This window comes from Panthera onca, chromosome C2 (genome assembly GCF_046562875.1).
Source record: "Panthera onca isolate mPanOnc1 chromosome C2, mPanOnc1 haplotype 2, whole genome shotgun sequence".
Lineage (NCBI taxonomy): Eukaryota > Metazoa > Chordata > Mammalia > Carnivora > Felidae > Panthera > Panthera onca.
This window is the reverse complement of record NC_138347.1, coordinates 156,761,746-156,787,481: the sequence shown is the minus strand read 5'-3', so window position 1 is coordinate 156,787,481 and position 25,736 is coordinate 156,761,746. Positions and strand designations below refer to the sequence as shown.

General features: G+C 42.8%; 1 protein-coding gene across 3 annotated transcripts in view; it reads right to left on the bottom strand.

Annotated features, from left to right (window-relative positions):
- Nucleotides 1-23,988, bottom strand: part of FBXL2 (F-box and leucine rich repeat protein 2) — a 113,140-nt gene extending 89,152 nt beyond the window's left edge. The window contains exons 1-2 of one of the 3 annotated variants that reach the window (XM_060638147.3): nt 23,865-23,988; nt 4,031-4,140 (exon numbers count right to left, since the gene is read on the bottom strand). In XM_060638147.3, the coding sequence (XP_060494130.1) occupies nt 4,031-4,140; nt 23,865-23,988 (234 nt within the window). The remainder of the gene's footprint in view (nt 1-4,030; nt 4,141-23,864) is intronic. The other 2 variants (XM_060638148.3, XM_060638149.3) reach the window with 2 other exon arrangements.
- Nucleotides 23,989-25,736: the final 1,748 nt, after the last annotated feature.

Genomic DNA, 25,736 nt, shown 5'->3' with positions numbered 1-25,736 from the left:
GACTTTAAGCCCTACTGGTTGCAATAATTCACTTGATTCCACCCCTCTCATTTTCCAAACCAATGGCTTTGGGGAACTGTTCTCCATGTGTTCTCTTCTCTCTCTTGTCCTTCTCCACGACCACTGCTCCCTCTCCTCTAAAGCACTGGTGATCCATTTCACCCTTAAACCACGTCTCTGCACTTCCTACCTTCTTCAAAGTGGTCTCTTCTCTCCCTTTAGTTGTAGAGTTTGTTCTATCAGTCTTCAGGCCAATTTCTGGCAGTATTTAGGATGATTTTATAATTATCTAGTTGCGTCCATGGGACGAGAAAAGCCTAGGGTCCTCCTACTCCACTACCATCTTTGGTCCTCCTCAGTAATATTTTTGTTAAGAGTCACAGTACTCCATTAAAAACAAAAGCTCTTATCTTTTAAACAGATACGAGTTTCAGGTGTAAGACAGTGATTTGAGAATTACATGTATTACAAAAGCTCACCACAATAAGTGTGGTTTATCACTTACTGTAATTACACACACACACACACACACACATCACATTGTTTTACTTTTTTAATTCCAGCATAGTTTATTGTATTATATTAATTCTATGTGTACAATTTAGTGATTCAACAATTCTATACATTACTCAGTGCTCATCATGATAAGTGTACTCTTTAATCCCCATTACCTATTTCACCCATCCCCCTATGTTCCCTCTAGTAACTATCAATTTGTTCTCTATAGCTAAGAGTCTGTTTCTTGGTTTGTCTCCTTCTTTTTTCCTTTGTTCATCTGTTTTGTTTCTTAAATTCTACATATGACTGAAATCATACGGTGTTTGTCTTTCTCTGACCTATTTTGCTTAGTATTATACTCTCTAGCTCCAGCCATGTTGTTGCAGATGGCAAGACTTCATTCTTTTTAATGGCTGAATGATATTCCATTATGTGATATATCTATATTTGTATCTCATACCATTTTTACCCGTTAATCCATTGATGAACACTTGGTGTGCCTTTATATTTAAAGTGTTTCTTACAGGCGTGCCTGGGTGGCTCAGTCGGTTGAGCATCCGACTCTTGATTTTGGCTCAGGTCATGATCTCATGGTCATGAGACTGAGCTCCATGTCGGGCTCTGCACTGTCAGCCTGGAGACTTCTTGGGATTCTCTCTGTCCTCCTCTCTGCCCTGCCCCTGCTCATGCTCACTCATTCAAAATTAATAAACTTAAAAAAATAAAGTGCCTCTTACATGCAGCACATGGTTGAGCCGTGCTATTTTATCCAGTTGGACAACTGCTAACTTTTAACTGGAGTATATGGCTTACTTATATTTAATGTACTTTTTGATTTGATTCATTTTGTCTACCATCTTGATATTTATCTTCCATTTGTCTTGTACTTTGTTCCTGCTTTCATGACTAATTTTTGATAAAGCAGTATTATTCAATTTCCTTTAGTGTGTGGATTCAACTGTGGCTCAGGGCTGCGTATCTTTTTTTAATGTTTGCTCCAGTGTTTATAAAGTGCATCTTTAACTTATCACAAACTCAATTTCCTCATATGTTTTGCATTTATAGTTATATATATTACTTCTTACACTAAGTATCCAATACATTGCTATTATTTTTGCTTTATGCAGGCATAATCTTTTGATCGTATGTTTTAATCATTTAATCTTACATTTACCTTCCTAGTGTAATTCACTCCTTCCTTCAGATCTAAGCTTCTTTTATTATCACTTCCCTTCATCACCGAAATACTTCTTTTAATGTTTCTTATTATATAGGTCTGCTATAGACAAATTGTCTTTGGTTTTGTCTCCCAGAAAATACCTTTATTTTTATTGCATTTTAAAGACATTTTTCTAAATATAGAATTCCAAGTGAGCATGTGTGCCTTAAAAAAAAAAAAAATCACTTTAAAAAGTTATACCATTGTCCTCTGGTCTGCATTTTTTCTGAAAAGATGTCAGCTGTCATTCATATTATTGTTTCCATTTATGTATTATTTCTTTTCTACCTTTATAAAAATCTCTGGTTTTTAACAACTTGACTATGACTTGCCTAAATTTAGATTTCTTTGTATTTATCTCGCTTGGGGTTTGCTGACTGTGTCCAGTCTACTGTTACGGCCATCAAGTGAATACTGTAACTGACACATTTTTCATTTTGGTTCTTTTTATAGTTTTCCATTTTCCTGCTAATATCTTCTGTTCATGTTCAACATCTGGACCTTCACTGACTTTGTTTCTCTTATCACTTCTCCTGATATTTTGTTTCTTTGCATGTCCATAATGTTATTTCATGTCAGATATTGTACGTAAAAAACAGTAATTTACAAAGTTCAATGAAACTAAGAGCTGTTTCCTTGATTTAAAATATTTTTTAAATGTTTATTTATTTTTGAGAGAGAGAGACATAATGCAAGCAGGGGAAGGACAGAGAGAGAGGAAGACACAGAATCTGAAGCAGGCTCCAGGCTCTGAGCTGTCAGCACTGAGCCTGACGTGGGGCTCAAACCTACGAACCATGAGATCATGACCTGAGCTGCGTTGGACACTTAACCAACTGAGCCACCCAGGCGCCCCAAGAGCTGTTTCTTTGAAAAGATAAGTTAACCTCTAACCAAGCTCATCATCAGGAAAAAAAAGAGATGCAAATATAATCACAAATGAAAGAGATGTTACAATGGATACCACAGAAATACAAAGAAATATGAGATTATTAACAACTATATGCCAACAAACTGGACAACGTAAAACAAATGATAAAATCCTAGAAATATGCAACCTACCAAAACTGAATCACAAAGATACAGAAAATCTGAACAGACTCCCTACTAGTTAGGAGATTAAATCAGACAACTCCCAACAAACAAAAACCCCAGATCAGATGGCTTCATTGGTGGATTCTATCAAAACGGAAATAATTAATATCAATCCTTCTCAAGTTCTGCCAAAAAATAGAAAAGAGAACATTTCCAAGCTCATTTTACAAAGCCAGCATTACCCTAATACCAAAACCAGACAAGGATGCCACAAGAAAATTACAAGCCAATATCCCTGATGAACGTAAATGCAAAAATCCCCAACAAACTGCATTCACTAATACATTAAAAGGATCATACACCACAATCAAGTAGGATTTCAGGGATGCAACACCCACAAATCAATGTGAGAAGTCACATTAACAAAATGGACGATAATTATCATATGATCATCTAAAAAGGTACAGAAAAAGCACCTGAAAAAACTAACATCCATTTATGATAAAAGCTCTCAAAAGAGTGGGTACAGAAGAAATGTACCTCAACATAATAAAGGCCATGTATGACAAGCCCACAGCCAGTATCACTCTCAACGGGGAAAAACTGAAAGGTTTTCCTCTGAGAAACAAGACAGATGCCCACTCTCACCACTTTTATTCAACACAGTATTGGAAGTCCTAGCCAGAGTGATTAAGCAAGAAAAAGAAATAAAAAGAATCCAAATTGGAAAGGAAGAAGTAAAACTCACTATTTGCAGATGACATGATATCATATACAGAAAACCCTAAAGACCTGACCAAAAACCTGTTAGAACTAATAAATTCAGTAAAGTTGCAGGATATAAAATCAACATATAGAAATCTGCTGTGTTTCTGTGTACTAATAATAAACAGTTAAGAGAAATTAAGAAAACAATTCCATTTGCAATTTCAAATGCTTGAGAAGATGGCAAAGTAGGAGGAACCCAAGCTGACCTCCTCCCACAACACACCAAGGCAACAACTACATGTAATTTAACTCACTCTGAAAGTGACCTGAATACTGGCAGCACTGATCTTCCACAGCTAAAGACATAAAGAGAAGGCCACAGAGCAGAGTGGGAGGGGCAAGGACACAGTCAGGAATCAAACTTCCAGCATGGGACCCACAAACAGCAGGGATATCACAGGCAAGGAGGAGCGAGGGGATCAAGCCCCACACTGGGCACTCCCAGCCCTGCGGATCTGCACCAGTAAGATAAGCCCCCACTGTCTGGCTTTGAACATCAGTAGGGCTTACCTCTGGGAGAGTCAGAGGGCTCCCGGAAACCAAGTCTGTGCTCTTCAAGAGCCTGCATGACGTAGCTCTCATTCCAAGACAGAGGAGCGGCAGTTTGAAGGCAGCGGTGCCTGGGTGACACATGAAGGAGATTCACAGACTAATTTTAGGATGTGAAGGAGCCGGGATCTGTAAGGACATTCTATGGGAATGGAAGTGCTGGCGGGTATCATTTCTCTTGCCCTCTTTCGGTCGAGCTGGCCTAATGCTGTGGGAACCAGTTCTGACACCCTCCATCTACATTCCTAGTACCACCTGCCCCGCCCTGGACTTCCCCTGTGGACCTGCCCTAGCAGATGCCCCTCCAAACCAGCTCCCACCCTACCACACACAGCAGGCGACCCTGGACAGGATCAGCACTCCTCCAGAGTGACTCCCACCTTGGGGAAAAAGAGGGAGCCAGCCTGACCCACCAGCACAACCACAGCAGCTACAGCCGGGCCTCTCAACCAGCCCCGCTGGGGCAAGCCGTGTCCACCATGCCCCTGTAGCGGTCACAGACAGTCATTGCAGACAGCCCTGTCCACCAGCACGCCTGCAGCAGCAGTAGCCTGGCCACAACAGGAGTGTGCAGTCCACACAGAAGACACCCCCAGAGTGCCAGGAGAGACTGTGTTACTGGGCACCACAGGACGCCTTCTACATAAGGCCACCACTTTCAACACCAGGAGACATAGCTGACCTATCTAATACGTAGATACACTGACTCAGACAAAATGAGGAGGCAGAGGAATATGTTCCAAACAAAAGAACAAGATAAAACGCCAGAAAAATTGCCAAATGAATGAAGATACACAATTTACCTGATAAAGAGTTCAAAGTAATGGTCATAAAGCTACTCACTGGATTTGAGAGAAGAGTAGATGAACTCAGTCAGAATTTCAACAAAGAAACAGAAAACATAAAAAGAACCGGTCAGAACTGAAATATACAACAACTGAAATGAAAAATACAAGCAGATTAGAGGATACAGACTAGATCAGCAATCTAAAAGACAGGGTAATGGAAGGCAACCAAGCTGAACAGTAAAAACAAAAAAGAATTTTAAAAAATGAAGACAGTTTAAGCGACCTCTGGGACAAAGTGAGCTTTACTAGCATTCACATTTTAGAGGTCCCATTAGGAGAAAAGAGAGAAAAGAGAACAGAAAATTTATTTGGAGAAACAAGAGCTTAAAACTTTCCTAACCTATGGAAGGAAAAAGTTACCCAGGCTGAGGAACCACAGAGCACCAAAAAGACCAACCTGATAGCCACAATAAGACACATAATAATTAAAACGGCAAAAATTAAAGATAGTCGTCAAAGCAGCAAAGGGAAAGTAAACATTTAAGTTCAAGGGAAAGCCCAGAAAGCTATCAGCTGATTTTTCAGCAGAAACTTTGCAGGCCAGGAGTGGCATGATGTATTCAAAGTGCTGAAAGGAAAAAACCTACAACCAAGAATACTCTACCCAGCAAGGTTATCATTCAGAATTGGGGAGAGATAAGAAGTTTTCCAGAAAAACAAAAGTTAAAGTAATTTATCACCACTAATCCGACCTTACAAGAAATGCTAAAGGGGCTTCTTCCATCCAAGTACTAACCAGGCCCGACCCTGTTTAGCTTCCGAGATCAGACGAGATCGGGCGCGTTCAGGGTGGTATGGCCGTAGACTAAAGGGGCTTCTTTAAGTGGAAAAGAAAAAGCCATAACCAGAAGGAAGACAATCACGAAAGGAAAAAACTTCTGGTAAAAGCAAGCTTACAGTAAAGGTAGTAGGTCAATCACTTACAACGCTACTATGAAGATTAAAAGACAGAAAGAGCAAAATCAATTATATGTACAAAAACTGGTCAAGGGATATACAAAATAAAAAGGTTAAAGTGTGACATCAACACATAAAACATGGCGGTAGGATGGATATTGTAGTGCTTTCAGAATGTGTTCAAACTTAGCTAAAGACGGCTGCATATGTGGGATACTATATATGAACCTCATGGTAACTGCAAACCACGATACACGAAAAATAGAGGAAGGGTTCCAGGCATATGGGGAGTCATGATGGCAGAGAAGTAGGGGAACCAGGATTTTCCTCGTCCCTCAAACACAGCTGTATTGAGGTCAGGAAATCCACGTGCACAGTGGCGGAAGGATCTCCACAGGTGGAAGGAGAGAGCTTGGCAGGATCGAGGTGCGTGTATGTGAAACTGGGGTAGATGCAACAGCATAGGCATGGAGGGGAGGGGATCCTTTCTGTGGAGAGACAAAAGGAAGAAAAAGAGAGGCGGGGGGGAGGCTGTGAAATTGTGGTATTGACTTAGCACAAGGGGAAGACCTCTCTCCGGGTCACAGACTGGGGAACAGGAAATACAGAGAGTCAGTTCCTATTTTGCAAACAGCCTGAGGAGCTGAAACTCAGAGGTTTCGAAGTGTAAAGGGTCTCCAGAGTGAAGCCAGAACCATGTGCACTCCTGGGGAGGAGGGAGCCAACGGTGAGCACTGCAACAATCTCAGGGGCGCCCTGGGAGAGAACAGTCCCCTTCCTCAAGTACTTTAGGAGAGGGTTTATTGCCCCCCCCCCCCCCAAAGGACAAAAGACCCTGCAGGCGCCAGCCAGAGGCCCTTTGTCAGCAGGGCTGAGTGGTGCTACAGCAGAATGGGGTCTGTGTGGTGCAGGGTCCTTTAAGACATGGGGTTTTGAGACCCAGCAGAGTGCCTAGGAGGCGGGGGAGACCGTGGAGCAGGACGAGCCTGGGGGTCCATGCTACTCTGTGAGGGCTGCCTGAGCAGCGGGGTCTGAGACAACCCACCGGGGAGGGAGAGATCGGGGTGTCGCCATTTTTCTCCCCATCACCAACACCGTGGGGCTTCAGGACGGAGGACAGCGCCTCCCCACCCCACCCCCTCCCGTGGGAGGTGGGACCCGCTTACACCAAGTCCCGCCCCTCCGGGCCGCTAACTGATGTACCGGAGCGCAACGGACAGGACCAGCCACGGGCGGCCTCTCCTCCAGACCAGCACGACCACGGCCACCAGTCCCAGCACCAACAGACAGCTGTTTTTTGCTTTTGTCTTTTTCTTTTCTTTTCTTCTCTTCTCTTTTTCTTCTACCCTTTTGTTTTTCTTTTGGAATTAGGCTTATAGTTTCTGACTTATACACATACATAAATTGTTTGATCAGGCATTTTTACTCTGTTCTTTTTACACCTTTTCTATCTCTTCTTCCTCTTTATTTTCCTTTCCCCTTCTCTGGATTTAGCCTTTTGGTTTTTTTGTTTTGTTTTGTTTTGTTTGTTTGTTTTTATCTGTCTGGTTCTTCTTTTCTGCCCTTTCGTTTTTGTCTTTTTATAGGATCAGGCTTCCCCCCTCCCGTTTTTCCTTTTTTCCAGGGTTACTTCAACAAACAAATCAAAGCACACCTGGTTGAAGGTCCAAACGCTCCACCACTACACGCAAGGAGGAGCTCTGCAGAGCACTGACCAGTGAGACAGAGCAGCCAAAATGCAACAACAGGACACAAACAGGATGCACCAAAAACACTTCCTGAAGTGCCAGGCCCTGGAGTGTACCCCTTTTGATACAGTAGTACACGCAGGTGCAGCTATTAAAACATACAAAAGACAGAAACGGCCAAAATGACAAAAGAGAAGAATTCTCCTCAAAAGAAAATTCAGGAAGATATCACAGAGAATTGCTCAAAACATAAACAATATATCTGAACAAGAATTTAGAGTAACAGCCATTAGACTAATAGCTGGGCTTGAAAAAAACATAGAAGACAGCAGAGAGTCTCTTGCTGCAGAGATCAAAGACCTAAGAACTAGTTTTTATTTATTTATTCTTATTTATTGCAATAAATAAGAAATGCTATAAATGGGGGCGTCTGGATGGCTGAGTTGGTTAAGCATCTGACTTCAGCTCAGGTCATGATCTCACAGTGCATGAGTTTGAGACCCACATCAGGCTCTGTGCTGACAGTTGCAGAACCTGCTTGGGATTCTCTCTCTCCCTCTCACTCTGCCCCTCCCCCTTCTCGAAAATAAACAAACATTTAAAGAAATGCTATAAATGAGAATCAAAATAAACTAGATACAGTGACAGCAAGGATGGAAGAAGCAGAGGAGAGAATAGATGGAATAAAAGATAAATTATGGAAAATGATGAAGCTGAAAAAAAGAGGGAAAGGAAATTACTAGATCACAAGAGGAGAATTAGAGAGCTAAGTGATTCCAAGAAACGAAACAAAATAAACAAAAACAGGTCAACACCACGAAATGGCAAAATATCACAGTGAAATGGCAAAATACAAAGATAAAGAGAGAACTCTGAAAGCAGCTTGGGACAAACGGGCCTTAACCTACAAGGGGAGACACGTAACGGTAGTAGCAGACCTGTCCACTGAAACTTGGCAGGCCAGAAGGGAGTAGCAGGAAATATTCAATGGCTGAATATGCAGCCAAGAATCCTTTATCCAGCAAGGCTGTCATTCAGAATAGAAGGAGAGATAAAGGCTTTTCCAGACAAACAAAAGCTGAAGGAGTTCATCAACACTAAACCAGCCCTGCAGGAGATCCTAAGGGGGACTCTGTGAGTGGAAAGCAACAAAGACTACAAAGGATCAGAGACATCACCACAAACATGAAATCTATAGATAACATAATGGCACTAAATCCATACCTTTCAATAGTTACTCTGAATGCAAATGGACTAAATGACCCAACCAAAAGACATACAGTATCAGAATGGATACAAAAATAAGATCCATGGATATGCTGCCCACAAGACACTCATTTTAGACCTGAGGACACATGCAGATTGAAAATGAGGGGATGGAGAACCATCTATCATGCTAATGGATGTCAAAAGAAAGCCAGAGTAGCCATACTTATATCAAACTAGATTTTAAAACAAAGACTGTAACAAGAGATGAAGAAGGGCATTATATCATAATTAAGGAGTCTATCCATCAAGAAGAGCTAACAATTATAAATGTTTATTGCCCCCAATGTGAAAGTACCCAAACATATAAGTCAATTAATCACAAACATAAATGACCTTATTGATAATAATACCGTAATTGTAGGTGACTTTACTACTCCACTTACAACAATGGACAGATCCTCTAGGCAGAAAATCAATAAGGGAACAACAGCTCTGAATGACACATGGGACCAGATGGACTTATCAAGATATATTCCGAACATTTCATACTAAAGCAATAGAATACACATTCTTCTTGAGTGCACATGAAACATTCTCCAAAACAGATCACATACTGGGTCACAAAGCATCCCTCAACAAGTACAAAAAGACTGACATACCACGCATATTTTCAGATCACAGTGCTATGAAACTTGAAATCAACCACAAGAAAAAACTTGGGAAGCCCCCAAATACATGGGAGGTTAAAGAACATCCTACTAAAGAATGAATGGGTCAACCAGAAATTAAAGAAGAAATTTAAAAATACATGGAAGCAAATGAAAATGAAAATATGACAGTACAAACCCTTTGGGATGCAGTAAAGGCAGTCCTAAGAGGAAAATACATTGCAATTCAGGTCTATCTCAAGAAGCAAGAAAGGTCCCAAATACACAACCTAACCTTACACCTAAAGGAGCTAGAAAAGCAGCAGCAAATAAAGCCCAAAGCCAGCAGAAGAGAAATAATAAAGATTAGAGCAGAAATAAATGATATAGAATCAAAAAAAAAAAAAAAAAAAAAAAAAAAAAAAAACAGAACAATGACTCTAGGAGCTGGGTTTTTTTGAAATAAACAAAATTGATAAACCCCTAGCCAGACTTCTCAAAAAGAGAGAGGATCCAAATCGATAAAATCACAAATGAAAGAGGAGAGATGACAACCAACATCACAGAAATACAATTATCAGAGAATACTATCAAAATTACATGCCAACAAACTGGACAATCTGGAAGAAATGGGCAAATTCCTAGACACTCACACACTACCAAAACTCAAATGGGAAGCAACAGAAAATTTCAATAGACCCAGAACCAGCAAAGAAATTGAATCGGTTTTCAAAAAATCTCCCAAAAAAGAAGAGTCCTGGGCCAGATGGCTTCCCAGGGGAATTCTACCAGACATTTAAAGCAGAGTTAATACCTATTTTTCTCAAACTGTTCCAAAAATTAGAAACAGAAGGAAAGCTTTCAGACTTATTCTTTGAAGTCAGCATTCCCTTGATTCCAAAACCAGACAAAGGTTCCACTAAAAAGGAGAATTACAGGGGTGCGTGGGTGGCTCAGTCGGTTAGGCGTCTGACTTCGGCTTGGGTCAGGATCTCGTGGTTAATGGGTTCATGCCCCATGTTGGGCTCTGTGCTGACAGCTCAGAGCCTAGAGCCTGCTTTGGATTCTGTTTCCCTCTCTCTCTGTCCCTCCCTGGGGGGGAGGCACTCACACCCTCTCTGTCACTCTCTCAAAAATAAACATTAAAAAAAAATTTTTTAAGGAGAATTACAGGCCAATATCCCTAATGAACATGGATGCAAAAAATCTCAAGATACTAGCAAATCAAATTCAACAGTACATTAAAATAATTATTCACCATGATCAAGTGGGATTCATTCCTGGGCTGTAGGGCTGGTTCAATATTTGCAAATCAACCAACGTGATACATCACATTAATAGAAGAAAGGATAAGAACCATATGATCCTATCAATAGATGAAGAAAAAACATTTGACAAAACACGGCATCCTTTCTTAATAAAAACCCTCAAGAAAGTCAGGATAGAAGGAACATACCTTAACATCATAAAAGTCATATATAAAAGGCCCAGAGCTAATATCATCCTCAAAGGGGAAAAACAGAGCTTTCCCCGAGATGAGGAACACAGCAGGGATGTCCACTCTCACCACTGCTGTTTAACATTGTATTATAAGTCTTAACCTCAACAATCAGACAACAAAACTAAATAAAAGGCATCCGAATTGGCAAAGAAGTCAAACTGTCACTCTTTGTAGATGATAGTGGAAAACCCGAAAGACTCCACCAAAAAAACTGCTAGAGTTGATATAGGAATTCAGCAACGTCACAGGATACAAAATCAATGTGCAGAAATCAGTTGCGTTTCTATACACCAATAATGAAGCAACAAAAAGAGATACCAGGGGATTGATCCCATTTACAACTGCACCAAAAACTATAAAATACCTAGGAATAAACCTAACCAAAGAGGTAAAAAAATCTGTATGCTGAAAACAATAGAAAGCTCATGAAACAAATTGAAGACACAAAGACATGGAAAAACATTCCATGCTCATGGATTGGAAGAACAAATATTGTGAAAATGTCGACACTACCCAAAGCAATCTACACATTCAATGCAATCCCTATCAAAATAGTACCAACATTCTTCTGAGAGCTAGAACAAACAATCCTAAAATTTGTGTGGAACCACAAAAGACCCCAAATAGCCAAAGTAATGCTGAAAAAGAAAACCAAAGCTGGAGGCATCACAATCCTCCTACAGACTTCAAGTCATATTACAAAGCTATAATCATCAAGACAGTATGGTACTGGCACAAAAACAGACACATAGATTGATGGAATAGAGAACCCAGAAATGGACCCACAAATATACGGCCAACCTAATCTTCAACAAAGCAGGAAAGAGCATCCAATAGAAAAAACGGAGTCTCTTTAGCAAATGGTGCTGGGAGAACTGGACAACCATACGCAGAATGAAACTGGACCACTTTCTTACACCATCCATAAAAATAAGTTCAAAATGAATGAAAGACCTAAATGTAAGATAGGAAACCATCAAAATCCTACAGGAGAAACCAGGCAGCAACCTCTTGATGCAGCAATTTCTTACTCAACAAGTCTCCAGAAGCAAGAAAAACAAAAACAAAAATGAACTACTGGGACCTTCTAAAAAGCTTCTGCACAGCAAAGGAAAGAATCAATAAAATTAAAAGGTAACCAATGGAATTGGGAGAAGATACTTGCAAATGACATATCTGATAAAGGGTTCATACCTAAAATCTACAAAGAACTTAACAAACTCAACACCCAAAAACAAATAATCCAGTGAAGAAATGGGCAGAAGACATGAAGAGACACTTTTCCAAAGAAGATGTACAGATGGCAAACAGACACATGAAAAGATGCTCAACTCACTCATCATCAGGGAAATACAAATCAAAACCACAATGAGATACCACCCCACAACTGTCAGAATGGCTAAAATTAACAACTCAGGAAACAACAGTTGTTGGTGAGGATGTGGAGAAAGGGGAACCCTACTGCACAGCTGGTGGGAATGCAAACTGGTGCAGCCACCCTGGAAAACAGTGTGGAGGTTCCTCAAAAAATTAAAAATAGGGGCGCCTGGGTGGCTCAGTCAGTTGAGTGTCCAACTTCAGTTCAGGTCATGATCTCACAGTTCATGGTTCGAGACTCGTGTCAGGCTCTGTGCTGACAGCTCGGAGCCTGGAGCCTGCCTCAGATTCTGTGTCTCCCTCTCTCTCTGCTCCTCCCTTGCTCACACTCTGTCTCTCTCCCTCTCTCAAAAATAAAGAAACATTAAAAAAAAATTTTTTTTAAATGTGAATTGACTAAATGCTCTATTCAAAAGACAGAAGATGACTGAATGGATTAAAAAAAAACCCATTTATATGCTGCCTACAAAAAACTTGTTACAGATCTAAAGATATATGCAGATTGAAAGTGAAGGGATGGAAAAAGATATCCTGTGCAAATAGAAGTGAAAAAAAAGTTAGGGTAACAATACTTAGACAAAATAGACTTTAAACAAACTGTAACAAGAGGCAAAAAAGGGTATTATTACATAGTGATAATGGGACCAAGCCAACAAGAGGATACAGCAATTATAAATATCTATGCACCCAGCACAGAGGCACCTAAAATATAAAGCAAATATTAACAGGCATAGAGAAATAGTAATACAGTAATAGTAGGAAGCTTTAACACCTCTCTTGTATTAATAGATAGATCATCCAGACAGAAAATCATTAAGAAAACAATGGCTCTGAATGACACATGAGGCAGATGGACTTAACAAATATTATAGAACATCCCATCAAAAAACATCAAAACACACCTTCTTTTCAGTTGCACATGGAGCATTTTCCAGGTTGGATCACATGTTAAGCCACAAAACAAATCTCAATAAATTCAGAAAGACTAAAATCATAGCAAGTATCCTTTCCATTCACAGTGAAATAAACCTAAAAAGAAAAAAAAAGTAGAAATCAAAAGATAACTAGATAAAAATGAAAATGGAAATGCAACAGCTCAAAACCCAAGAGATGCAGCAAAAGCAGTTCTAAGAGGGAATTTCATAGTGATACAGGACTACCTGAAGAAAAAACAAAAATCTCTAAAAATAATCTAAACTTACACCTAAAGGAACTAGAAAAAGAACAAAGCCCAAAGTTAACAGAAAGAAGGAAATGATAAAGATCAGAAATAAAATGAAACAGAAATAAATGACATAGAGACCAAAAAATAGAAGAGAAAAAAAAAATCAATGAAACTAAGAGCCGGTTCTTTGATCAGAAATAAAAGAAATAGAGACCATAAAACAGAAAAAAAAAATCAATGAAACTAAGAGTCGGTTCTTTGAAAGGATAAATTTGATAAAACTTTAATCAGACATATAAAAAAATATTGAGAGAAATCAAATAACATCAAAAATGAAACAGAAGAAGTTAAAACCCACACCTTACAAATACAAAGGATTATGAGAGACTACCACAAAAAGTTACATGTCAACAAACTGAACAACCTAGAAAAAAATGGATAAATTACTAGAAACATACAATCTTCCAAGACTAAATCAGGAATAAAAATTTTGAACAGAGCAATTTCCAGTAATGAAATAGAATCAATAATCAAAAAACTCCCAGGGCTCCTGGGTGGCTCAGTTGGTTGAGCATCCAACTCTTGGTTTCAGCTCAGGTCATGATCCCAGGGTCATGTGATTGAGCCCCGTGTCAGCTCTTCACTGAACAGGGAGCCTGCTTAAGAGTCCCTCTCCCTCTCAGGATGCCGGGATGGCTCAGTCAGTTAAGCATCCGACTGCTGACTCCGGCTCAGATCACGATCTCATGGTTTGTCAGTTCAAACCCCACATCAGCCTCTATGCTGACAGAATGAAGCCTGCTTGAGGTTCATTTTCTTTCTCTCTCTCTCTTCTCCTCCCTAGCTTACTCACTCACTCACTCTCTCTCTCTCCCTTTCTCTCAAACTTTAAAAAAAAAGAGATTCCCTCTCTCTCTCTCCCTCTGCCCCTCTTCCCCACTTGTATGCGCTCTAAAATAAAAAATATTTATTATCATAATCAAACTCTCAACAAACTAAAGTCGAGGACCAGATGGCTTCCCAGGTGAATTCTACCACACACATATAGAAGAGTTAATACCTATCTTTCTCAAGCTATTTCAAAAAACAGAAGAGGAAGGAATGCTTCCAAATTCATTCTACAAGGCCAGCATTACACCACTGGGACTGAAAGCAAAGAAAGACAAGACACTACAAAAGAAAGACAGAAAGAAAGGCAGAAAGAAAGACAGAAAGGAAATTAGACCACTGTCTCTGATAAACACAGATGCAACAATCCTCAAATATTTGCAAACCGAATTAAGAAAATACATTACAAGGATCATACACCATAATCAAGTGGGATTTATTCCCAGGAGGCAAGGATAGTTCAACATCTGCAAATCAATTAATGTTACACACCACATTAACAAAGCATAAAAATCATATGATCATCTCAATAGATGCAGAAAAAGCATGTGACAAAATTCAACATCGATTTATGATAAAAATTCTCAACAAAGTGGGTTTGGAGGGGACATAAACATAGATCATGTAGGACACACCCAGAGCTAACATCATCATACTCAATAGTGAAAGCTGAAAGCTTTTCCTCTAAGATCAGAAATCAGACAAGGTGTACTCTCACCACTTTTATTCAAAATAGTCCTGAAAATCCTAGCCACAGGAATCAGATAAGAAAAAGAAAAAAAAGAAACCCAAATTGGAGAGGAAGAAGTAAAACTGTCACTATTTGCAGATGACATTACACTACATATAGAAAACTGTAAAGACTCCACCAAAACACTGTTAGAATAAATGAATTTGGTAAAGTTTCAGTTCAATAAAGGATACAAAATCAATAAACCAGTTGTGTTTCTACACACTAATAACAAACTAGCAGAAAGAGAAGACAACAATCCCATTTACAACTGCATCAAAAATAATAAAATACCTAGGAATAAATTTACCAAGGAGGTAAATTCACCCGTATTCTGGAAACTGTAAGACAGTAATGAAAGAAATTGAAGATGACAAAAATAAATGGAAAGATAGACCATGCTTCACAGACTGGAAGAATCACTATTCTTGGAATTTTTTTAATGTTTATTTGTTTTTTTAATTTTTTTTAACATTGATTATTGAGAGACAGAGAAAGACAGAGCATGAGCAGAAGAGGGGCAGAGAGCAAGGGAGACACAGAATCCGAAGCAGGCTCCAGGCTGTCAGCACAAAGCCCGATGTGGGGCTCAAACCCACAGACCGTGAGATCATGACCTGAGCTGAAGTCAGACGCTCAACAGGCTGAGCCACCCAGGCATCCCAGAATTACTATTCTTAAAATGTCCATACCACCCAAAGCAATCTACAGACTCAGTGCAATCCCTATCAAAATACCAATAGTACTTTTCATAGAACTAGAACAAAGAATCCTAAAATGTGTGTGGAACCACAAAAGCCACCAAAGAGCCAAAGTAATCTTGACAAAGAAGAACAAAGCTGTAGGCATTACAATCCCAGATTATATATTTCAATATACAATCATATCGTATAATTCAAACTATACTATAAAGATAATCAAAATAGTATGGTAGTGGCATAAAAACAGACACACAGATCAACAGAACAGACTAGAAAGTCTAGAAATGAACCCATACATATATGATCAATTAATTTATGACAAAGGAGTAGAGAATATACAATGGGAGTAGGACAGTCCCTTCAATAAGTGGTGTTGGTAAAACTGGACGGCCACATGCAAAAGAAAGAAATTGGATGCCTACCTTCCACCATTCACAAAAACTAACTGAAGATGGATTAAAAACTTGAACATAGGACCTGAAACCACGGCACTCCTACAAGAAAGCTCCTTGACGATGGCTTGGTGACAATTTTTTGGGCTTGACACCAAAAACAAAGGCAACAAAAGCAAAAATAAACAAGCAGGACTATATCAAACTACACGCACACGAAATGTTGTTGCACAGCAAAGGAAACCATCAACAAGTGAACCTACTGAATAGGAGACAATATTTGCAAATCATATATCTGATAAGTGGTTAATATCTAAAATATACAAAGAACTCATACAACTCAATGGCAGAAAACCAAAGAATCCAATTAAAAACATTGGCAGAAGATCTAAATGTTTTTCCAAAGGCACACAGATGGCCAACACGTACATGAAAAGGGCATCAACATCATTAATCATCAGGGAAATGCGAATTAAAACCACTATGAGGTGTCGCCTCACACCTGCCAGAACGGCTAGCATCAAAAAGACCAGAAAGTACCAGTGTTGCCAAGGATGTGCACAAAAGGGAGCCTTGTACGCTGTTAGTGGAAGTGTAAATTGGCGCGGCTGCTACAGGAACCAGTACGGAGGTTCTTTAAAAAGTTCAGAACAGGAGGCGCCTCGGTGGCTCAGGAGGTTGAGCGTTCGACTTCGGTTCAGGTCATGGTCCACACTTCATGGGTTTGAGCCCCAACATCAGACTCTCCGCTGTTAGTGGAGCCTGCTTCAGATCCTCTGTCCCCCTCCCCCGCCCTTCCCCTGCGGTGCTCTCTCCCTCAAAAACAAAACAAACATTAAAAAAAAAAAAAAAAAAAAGTCCAAAATAGAACTGCCCTATGATACAGATTCTCCTTCTGGGTACTTATCTGCAGAAAACGAAAACATAGCTTGAGAAGGTATCTGCACCCCCATGTTCACTGCAGCATTATTTACAACAGCCAAGATCCAGAAAAACCTAAGTGAGCACTGATGGATGAACTGATAAAGAAAATGTGGTGTATATACAATGGAACATGATTCAGCCACAAAAAGAAGGACATCTTGCCATTTGCAACGACATGGATCTAGGGGGCATTATGCTAAGGGAAATGCGTCGCGTAGGGAAAAACAAGGATACTATCACCTCATGTATATGTGGAATTAAAAACAAACAAACAAACAAAAACCCAAGCTCATAGATACAGAGGGCAGATTTGTGGTTGCCAGAGGCCAGGGGTGGGGAGTGCGCAACATGGGTGAAAGGGGTCAGAAGGTAAAGACTTGCAGTTGTAAAATAAATACGTCACGGGGATGTAACTAACATACAGCATGGTGACTATATAGTAATCCTGTATTGCATATATTTGAAACTTGCTAAGAGAGTAGATCTTAAAAGTTCTCATCACACACAAAAAATTTTTTTGCAATCAGTATGGTGACAGATGTTAACTATGCCAACTGTGGTGATCGTGTCTCGATATATACAAATACTGAATCATTATGTTGTACCTTTGAAACTAACAACGTTATATGTCAATAATACTTGGATTAAAACAAACAGTAACTTACCTCCATAAAATGCAGTTCCTTTTTCAATTAGGTTGCTTAGGCTGGGGGTGGGGAGGTAAGGGGAACTGAATCCTTTTAATCTATGGTTGAGCTGGGTCTGAGATTTTAGTATTTATTAGATTCGGTTCAAGATTGGATTAAAATCATTTTAGGGCAAGTTCAGAACCTACCCTTCAGGGGAAGTCGGGATCCGAGCACTGGTGAATCTTTCCAGATCCCTGAGCCATGCAACTTAGCTGCCTGCTTCCTGAACTCAGGGATTTCTCTAAGTTACATTCTTGCTGCCAGCCAGGGAGCTGTCTTTGCTCTCCCAGAGCACCCTCTGCTGTCTGTGCCTTCAGGAGATCTGTCTGTCTCTCTCTCCCGTTACTCTGGACTCCACCTTCTGAAAGGCTGTTGCCTTGACCGCAGTGAAAACCTGGATGGCCACAGGGGAGCATGTGTCAGCTCTCCCGCCATGCCCGCAAGCCTGTGACAGCCCCACTGGACACTTGGTGAAAGCCTCCAGTGGCTCAGAGAGAGTTCTAGGAACTGTCCTGCCCCGCCTCTAGCCTTCGGAAGGCTTCATCCACCTCAGGACCATTCTTAGCTCTTTCCCTGACCCCAGGCTCAAGCATACTAACTACTTCCTTGGACTCAGCGAAGGCCCCTTGGAAAGAGGTGGCAGGGGGGTGGGGCCTCCCTCTGTGGCTGGGGCTCTTCAAAAATTCCAAATGGTCACTCCAACCCATATGCAGTCAATAAAGTTTGGCTGGTTTCTCTTTACCGGTCTATCGCAGATTCTTCTTCCTCCTGCTGTCCAGCCACGGATGGAAGTATCTATGTGTCTCTGGGAAGGCTTTTTTTCTGGGAAGGCTCATTATGTTCTGGGTTTTAATCATCGAGATTTCTTTGTGTCCTCAGCTCTCTGGTGGGTTTCGAGAGAACTGCCAATTTTCTAGCTTCTCTGCCTTTTCTCCCCGGTAGGGTGGAAACACATCTAACTTTTGCCATTTTCAACATCCTCATAGAAAGTGGGAGTCTTTCTTATTCTTTTTGATGGGAGAAAAACAGGGCGGATAAAGGACTTGCACAAGGTTTAGAACTTGCAAAACAAACAGAAAACCTGTAATTTAAACGTGTATTTCCTGACTCCAAGTCCTGCATTCTTTGTACTGCACGACAGGTAGTAAAAGGCTATTTGTACCCGCCATTTAACCTCTCGGTGTTTCCAGTCTGCAAACTGAAGGGACTGTGCTAGAGAAAGTCAACGTCTTCTTCAAACCTAATACTTCCAGATTCAACGAAGTTTGTGTTTCTAAAATCTATAGCATCACACTATTTCTGAAAGCCTGTGTCTTCAGATTTCACATGCCTAATGAGGATCACAAATTTATCAAGTCCAAAACCGACACCTGCTTTCTTTATCCATTCCCTAAACTTACTCTTCCCTTGGTCCTCATCCCTGTACATGATGACTCCTTCCTATCACTCAGACTCAAATCATGGAAACCATCCTGGACTTTCTTTTCTTTTCTATTCCACCATGAATCTATCAACTAATCCTACGGATTACTGCAACAATAATGTCCTATCTGGTGTCCTCTGTTTTTGTCCTTTCTCCCCTCATTCAAACCCCAAACGTATTTTCCACAGCGCAGACAGAACGGTCACACCATGTCAATCTTCTTACACTCTGCCAAGTGCTTCCCCTTCCCTCAAAGGGAAAGACGAAGCCCTTCAAATGCCTCACGAATCCTGTGTGACTTGGCCTAACTAGCTTGATCTCACCTCCTACCCTGCACGCCGGTCCCGCTACATTCTGGCCACACGGGTGTCCTTGCTGTGCCTCCAGCACACCAGGCATGATCGGACCTTCGCACCTGTGTCCTCCCCTGAAATGGCCTTTCCCGGGGCATCCCTGTGACACACCCTCTGTTCAAACGTCACCTCGTCAGAGAGGCCTTCCCTTCCACCCACATAAAAAGCAACTCCTCCCTCCTCTCCTCCCGCCCTCTCTCACCCAGCTTTGCTTTTCTCCAAAGAGCGCTCACCCCCTCATCTGCATGCTTACGATGTCTTTCTGCCACCACAACATAAGCTCCCTAAGGTCAGGGCCTTGCCTGTTGTGTTGTTGGGTACCCACTGCCTACAAGAGTGACCGGCACACGGCAGCACACAATCAATATCTGCTGGAGAGAAAACCACAGGCCAGAAAATTTAATGGAAAGACAATCCATAGGGGCAACGCTGAAAAGCTGGGTGTGAACCTTGATTCTGACTCCACAAAAACTTCCCCAACCACCACCTGTTGTGCTTTCTTAGACCCCTCTGCTTCCATCCCACCGTCTCATAGCCACCCCAGTGCGGGAAGTCGTAGTAGGAGACCCCACACAGGGTAGAGCTGAGACACAAAATGAGGCCAGGAAGCAGAGGGAGAAGTGTAGCCCAATTCATGGCGGGCCGTATCCGGAGCTTTGGTTGCCTGCACAGTTGTTTTCTTTTTCCTCTAACGTTTTCATTTATTTTTGAGAGAGAGTGGGGGAGGGGCAGAGAGCGAGGGGAACAGAGGATCCCAAGTGGGCTCCATGCTGACAGCAGACAGCCTAACGCGGGACTTGAACTCATAAACCGCGAGGTCATGACCTGACCTGAAGCCGGACCCTTCACCATCTGAACCAGCCAGGTGCCCCTGGTTGTCTGCACTGTTGAGTGGGGAGGAAGGAAGCCAAGTAAATCCTGCAGGATGTCATTAAACAACATCATGATAGAGAGTATGTCATAAAATAAAAAACACGCTTGCTGGCTCAACTGATAAAACACTGACACTCTTAATCTCGGCAAAGTACATTCACGCCAGGCGCTGGGAACAATCTTCAGTTTGGAAAGAAGCCACGGTGTGATGGTTAAGATGCCAGACTTTGGAGACAGACTGGTTGAGTTCAAATCCAGGGCTCTGCCACGATGTGACATTGGACATGTGACCTCATTAAATCTGGGCCTGCTAAATGGGTATAATAATGTCAATCTCATAGGGATGTGGAAGGATTAAATGAGATAAATATGAAGTGATCACCCTAACACTGGACATTCTTAGAAGGGCTCTATGAAAAAGTTATTGTTACAGTTACTAAAAGTTAGGCCTCACCCCCACCTCAGTGCAGACCACAGGGAGACCAAAATCGTCAACAGAAGGAAAATTTATAAACCTCTTCTTTTCACGATCTGTTAACATGGATCTCATCATATAAGCATATAAGCTCTCTTAATTGTAGCATTTGATGGCAAAGAAACCAAAACTGTCTGTAAACTTGGATATGTTTTATTGTAAAGTTTCCCCCCGACCTTGTGCTTCCCAAGAACTCCGAGAAGTCCTAACTACAGACGATACAGAAAGAGGGCCAAAATAGTGGGAAAGTCCAAGTGAATGAATTAAGATTGGGAAAACAGTAGGATACGATGTTATTGTATATTTCCCCCTTAAAAAATCTGCTTTACACCCTAAAGTATTAGGCAACAGCAAAAAACATGATGACAACAGGTATCCACTGTCTATTTTGATCCATAGGAATCAAATTGCTGTCCTTCTGTAACAATTTTAGAACATACAACTAAAATATATGTAGAAAGTTACTACTGGGGAAAATCTCAGAAAATGTAACTTTATGTTTTAAAACAGATTCGTTCTCTAAGCCATTTATGGCTTTATGTAAAACACTAGTCTTTGTGCTTCCCAAAAAGGATGTGCCAATTCCTGAATGCAAACCGAAATGACAGGAGAAACCTTCAAAGCTATTACAGTCATGAGTATGAACCCCAATCCAGTAATCTCTCTTCAGGGGAGGGAAAAGTAAGAAAAGAGAAGGCCTACTCTGTTCTGTAGCATCTAGCTCAGTGCCAGGAACCACAAAGTGCAAGTATTCATAAGTGCTCAAAAATATTAAAGTCCAAGTAAGAAAGCAAATTCTGTAACATACACCTGGCATATAAATTAGGGAACACACACTGATACTCTATACATCCCGGTGTAATCCAGTGTTTACATAAGCAGGTTCTGAGACAATCTGCCTGGTTTTGCAATCTCGCCTAATTTATCAGCTGGTTGACCTGCACAAGTTTCTCTACCTCTCTGTGCCTCGATTTCCTCATCCCTAAAACGGGGAAATGGTATATTCCTCATAGGGCTATTGTGAGGGTTAAATAAGACATGTAAGGCGCTCGGTAAAATATCTCACGTAGAACGTACACAATAAATGCCAGGTGTCATTACAGAAGCCACAGAAGCGAGTGGCTTAATTGACGACATTTTCATTGAGAAACACTTGAGCAGAGTTCCAAATTCACGCGCAAAGTCACTCCTGTCAACAGCGAAAGTTGTATCTTATTTTCAAGCATTTAGTGAAGGGTCATGTTAGGATCTCCGATGCAGTTTTGGGGTTCACACAGGCACCCTCCTCATTCCGCCTCCTGTACCAACCATCCCCCCACTCCCCTTGGAGCCCAGGCATCGGCTCCTCACTCCCTTAAATCCTCTCCTCGAATGAAACCTTAATGCTTAAAAACAGACAGAAAGCAAAACATCTCTAAGTGTAGGAAAGCAGCCGCGAGTACACAAGTATAGCAGAATGCTTTTAAAGTAAATAAAACTCTAAAAGGCACAACAGTGAATCAAGGTGGGTGAGAATGGAAAGGGGAAGACAAAGGAGAAGAAAAGAAAAATGGGCAGCGGGAGGAACAGGAGACTTCAGAGGGCTGTGAAAATTTAATTCCTGAACATTCTTACTTTCTCCTGGCTATAACTGTAAGAGCTTTTCTCTCATAGACCGTATTAAAGTCACTGCAATATTTGACATTCCGATTTCTGTAAAATTCCTTTTCTGCAACTCTTGCCGGCTCCATTAATTTGTCACTTAAAAGCCATTCAGAATGAAAAAGAAGCATACGCAAAACAAAGCCCTGTTATTTGCGGGTAATGGTTTTTTCCCCACTATCAAAAGGCCACGCGTCTGGCAGTTGCTTTCTCAGAGTCAATGACAGATACAGACCAGCCAGCCGCCTTCTCCTACCATGCCTCTCCCCACTTACTGAAAAGACAAAGCCTGCCGGGTTCCAAATGGTAGGCTTTCTCTCCAGGCCAACTGGCACTTGGGGAGCCCCCTGCCATCTCGGCTTATCAGCACTTGCACTAACCCTGCAGAGAAAGAGCAAATCTACACGAAATCACTGACGGTTAGAAAACCTGTTTCTGAAAACGAGGCATTTCCTTATTGTCCACCCCAAACCCCCCTCGCAGGCGCTGTACCAAAGCTGTGTCCCCAGCAGAGTTCGTTCAGTTCCTCTGCTCTTACACCCTTTGGAGCCCCCCCCCCCCCACCCCGGGGGGAAACCACACCTTTGGTTAGCAACTCCTTGAACCCTGTCTGGTCAAGCCAACAGGGGCGCCGGGTCTTCAAGTGAGGCTTTAAAAGCGAGCTGACGGGGGCCAGGTGGTACGCCCACTCACAAGTTTAGGGAATCAAAGTGATCACTTAAGACGTTCACACACTGATCACAAATCGAATCTCTGAGGGGGCTGCTCGCAGAAAAAGCCTCCAGCTCAGTGCCCCCATTTTTTCGGAAAAAAAATCCAAAATTACACATCCACGTCTCCCAACCGCCAAAAGACCTGTACGAATGATCAACCGGGAAGAAATGCAGGTTGTGTGTCAGGTTATTTGCGTGTAATTGCGCAGGAACGAGACAGGTAGCACACAGACTGCAAAACAGGGTGGGCACACAGCTCCCTCTCTTCAAAAACAAAAAAAACCACACCCTCCCTGGGGGGCCTCCCAGGCTCGCCGCGGCCAAAGGCGTCACGCCGTCCGGCCGCCCACCGGGCGGGGGTCCCGGCGGAGGCCCAGACCTCGCCCTGCAGACAGCGCCGCGTCGCGGGCGCCACCCTCTCCCCCACCCCCCCCCCCCCACCGCCAGACGGGTGCCGGGCGGAGGGGGGAGGGGGGGTCCCCGGGCTCCCCCTCCCCCCGGGCCCGCCCCGCCCCGCAGCCCCGCAGGCCGCGGCCCGGCCTCCCCGCGACCCCGGCGCCGCCCGCCCGACCCCAGCAGCGGCGGCGCCGGGACCCGGCCCCGGGGCGGGGCCGGGCGGGGCCGGGCGCGGAGGCCCGGCCGGCGCGGGCCCCAGACTCACCATGGCCGAAGAGCCGCGAGCGCGCCCGCAGCCCGGAGTCACACGGCGCCGGCAACGCCCGTTGTCCTGGTGACGCCAGCTGGGCGTCCCGCCCCGTTCCCAAGGTGGGCTCCGAGGCGGCCATTGGCGGCCGGCGAGCACGTGACGCGCAGGGCGGGGCCGCGGGGCCCGCCCCCTGCACCCCCGCCCCCTGCGCCCCCGCCCGGCCGGCGCCCGGGTCCTCGGCGCGCGCGAGGCCTCTCGGCCTTTCGGCCTGGGCGTGGGGCCCCGTCGCCCTGGTCACCTGGACGCCCCTCACCTGACCGGCTGCCCCGCTGGAAGAGACTTTGGTGGAGCTGCTTTGTTTCGGAGGCAGATTACACAGGTAACGCGCGGTTGTGAAGGGCTTCTGAAACTAACGAGAGCAAGAATTAAGTAAGAATCAAGCCACGCCGACTCCCCGCGCACATGACCCCTGCTTCTCTCCTCGTTTATCTGCTTCCCGTGAAGTGTGCATTATAATATGCTGTAGTCTTAAAAATGCAAGCAAACCAGGGGCGCCTGGGTGGCTGTCGGCTAAGCCTCCGAGTCTTGGTTGCAGCTCAGGGCATGACCTCGTGGTTCGTGGTTTCGAGCCCCGTGTTGGGCTCCGCGCTGGCAGCCTGGAGCCTGCTGGGGATTCTCTTTCTGCCCTTCCCCTGCTCATGCTCTTTCTCTCTCCCTCTCTCAAAATAAATAAACTTAAAAAGAAAATAGAAGCGAACCGGACGCACTGTTATAAGCTACTTCTTTTGGATAAAAATCATCTTTGCACGCCGTTGCGTGTGTCTACTCCAGGTTAGTAAATCCATTGGCAATTTCTTGGATGTGCTTAATATGGTTGAAGGGAACTTTCGATATCCTCACATCCAGCCCGTTAAATCTATGGAGATATGTCCAAAAGCCAATCTGGCCTCTCCCTTTGAATGTCTAACAGGTGTCTCAAACTGAATATAGGCCACATACGACTTTTGATCCAAATGTCATACTCACTCTCCAGTGTTCCTCATCCCGGCAAAAGTTCCCACTTCCCCCTTGGTTCTTCAGGACAAAAACCTAGGAATCATTCTCGATTCTCTCCTTTCCGCACGTTCTGGAATCCATCTTTAAATAAAACCTGAATCTGTCCTTTTGTCACTATCTCCAGCTCACAGTCACCATCGTCTCTTGCCTAAGTTAGTCTCTGTGCCACCTGTCTTCTCTCCTACAGCCTACACAAAAGCAGCGTTTCAGTGGCTTCTCACGGCACTTAGGAAGAAGATCCAAAGTCTTCCTGGTGGGGGTCTTGCCTCCTGCACTGACTCACTTCATCTCCTACCACTCTTCCCCCTTCCAGTCCACACGAGCCACGCCTTATTTCCCCGGGTTCCTCAATCGTGTCCGACACTTTCCTGCTTAAGATTCAGCAATAGCTGCTTCCCATATTTGGAATATTCTTCCTCCAGAACTCCGCATTGCCCACTTCTTTGCTTGAAACAGGTGGGCTGTCTCCTCAAATGTCATCTTCAACGAAGCCTTCCCTGACCATTCAATCGGAAATATCTCACCCCAGTTCCTTTCTCACCTCAGCCAACCTCTCTTATAACTGTCTTGTTTTCAAAATACCTAGTACTCCTTGAGATCATCTTTTACAATTTTTGGTATATTAATTACTGCCCGTCTCTTCACCCTGGAATGCAAGATGTCTATCTTGTTCCCTCCCTATGTTCCTACTGTTTCGAACAGTTCCTGACTTATAGTGGATGTTCAATAAATATTGATGATTGATTGATTGAATGAATGAACATCTGTTCTCAGACTGGATGAAGATACAAAAGAGAACATGACCTATCAAAATGGAGAGTGTGATAGAAG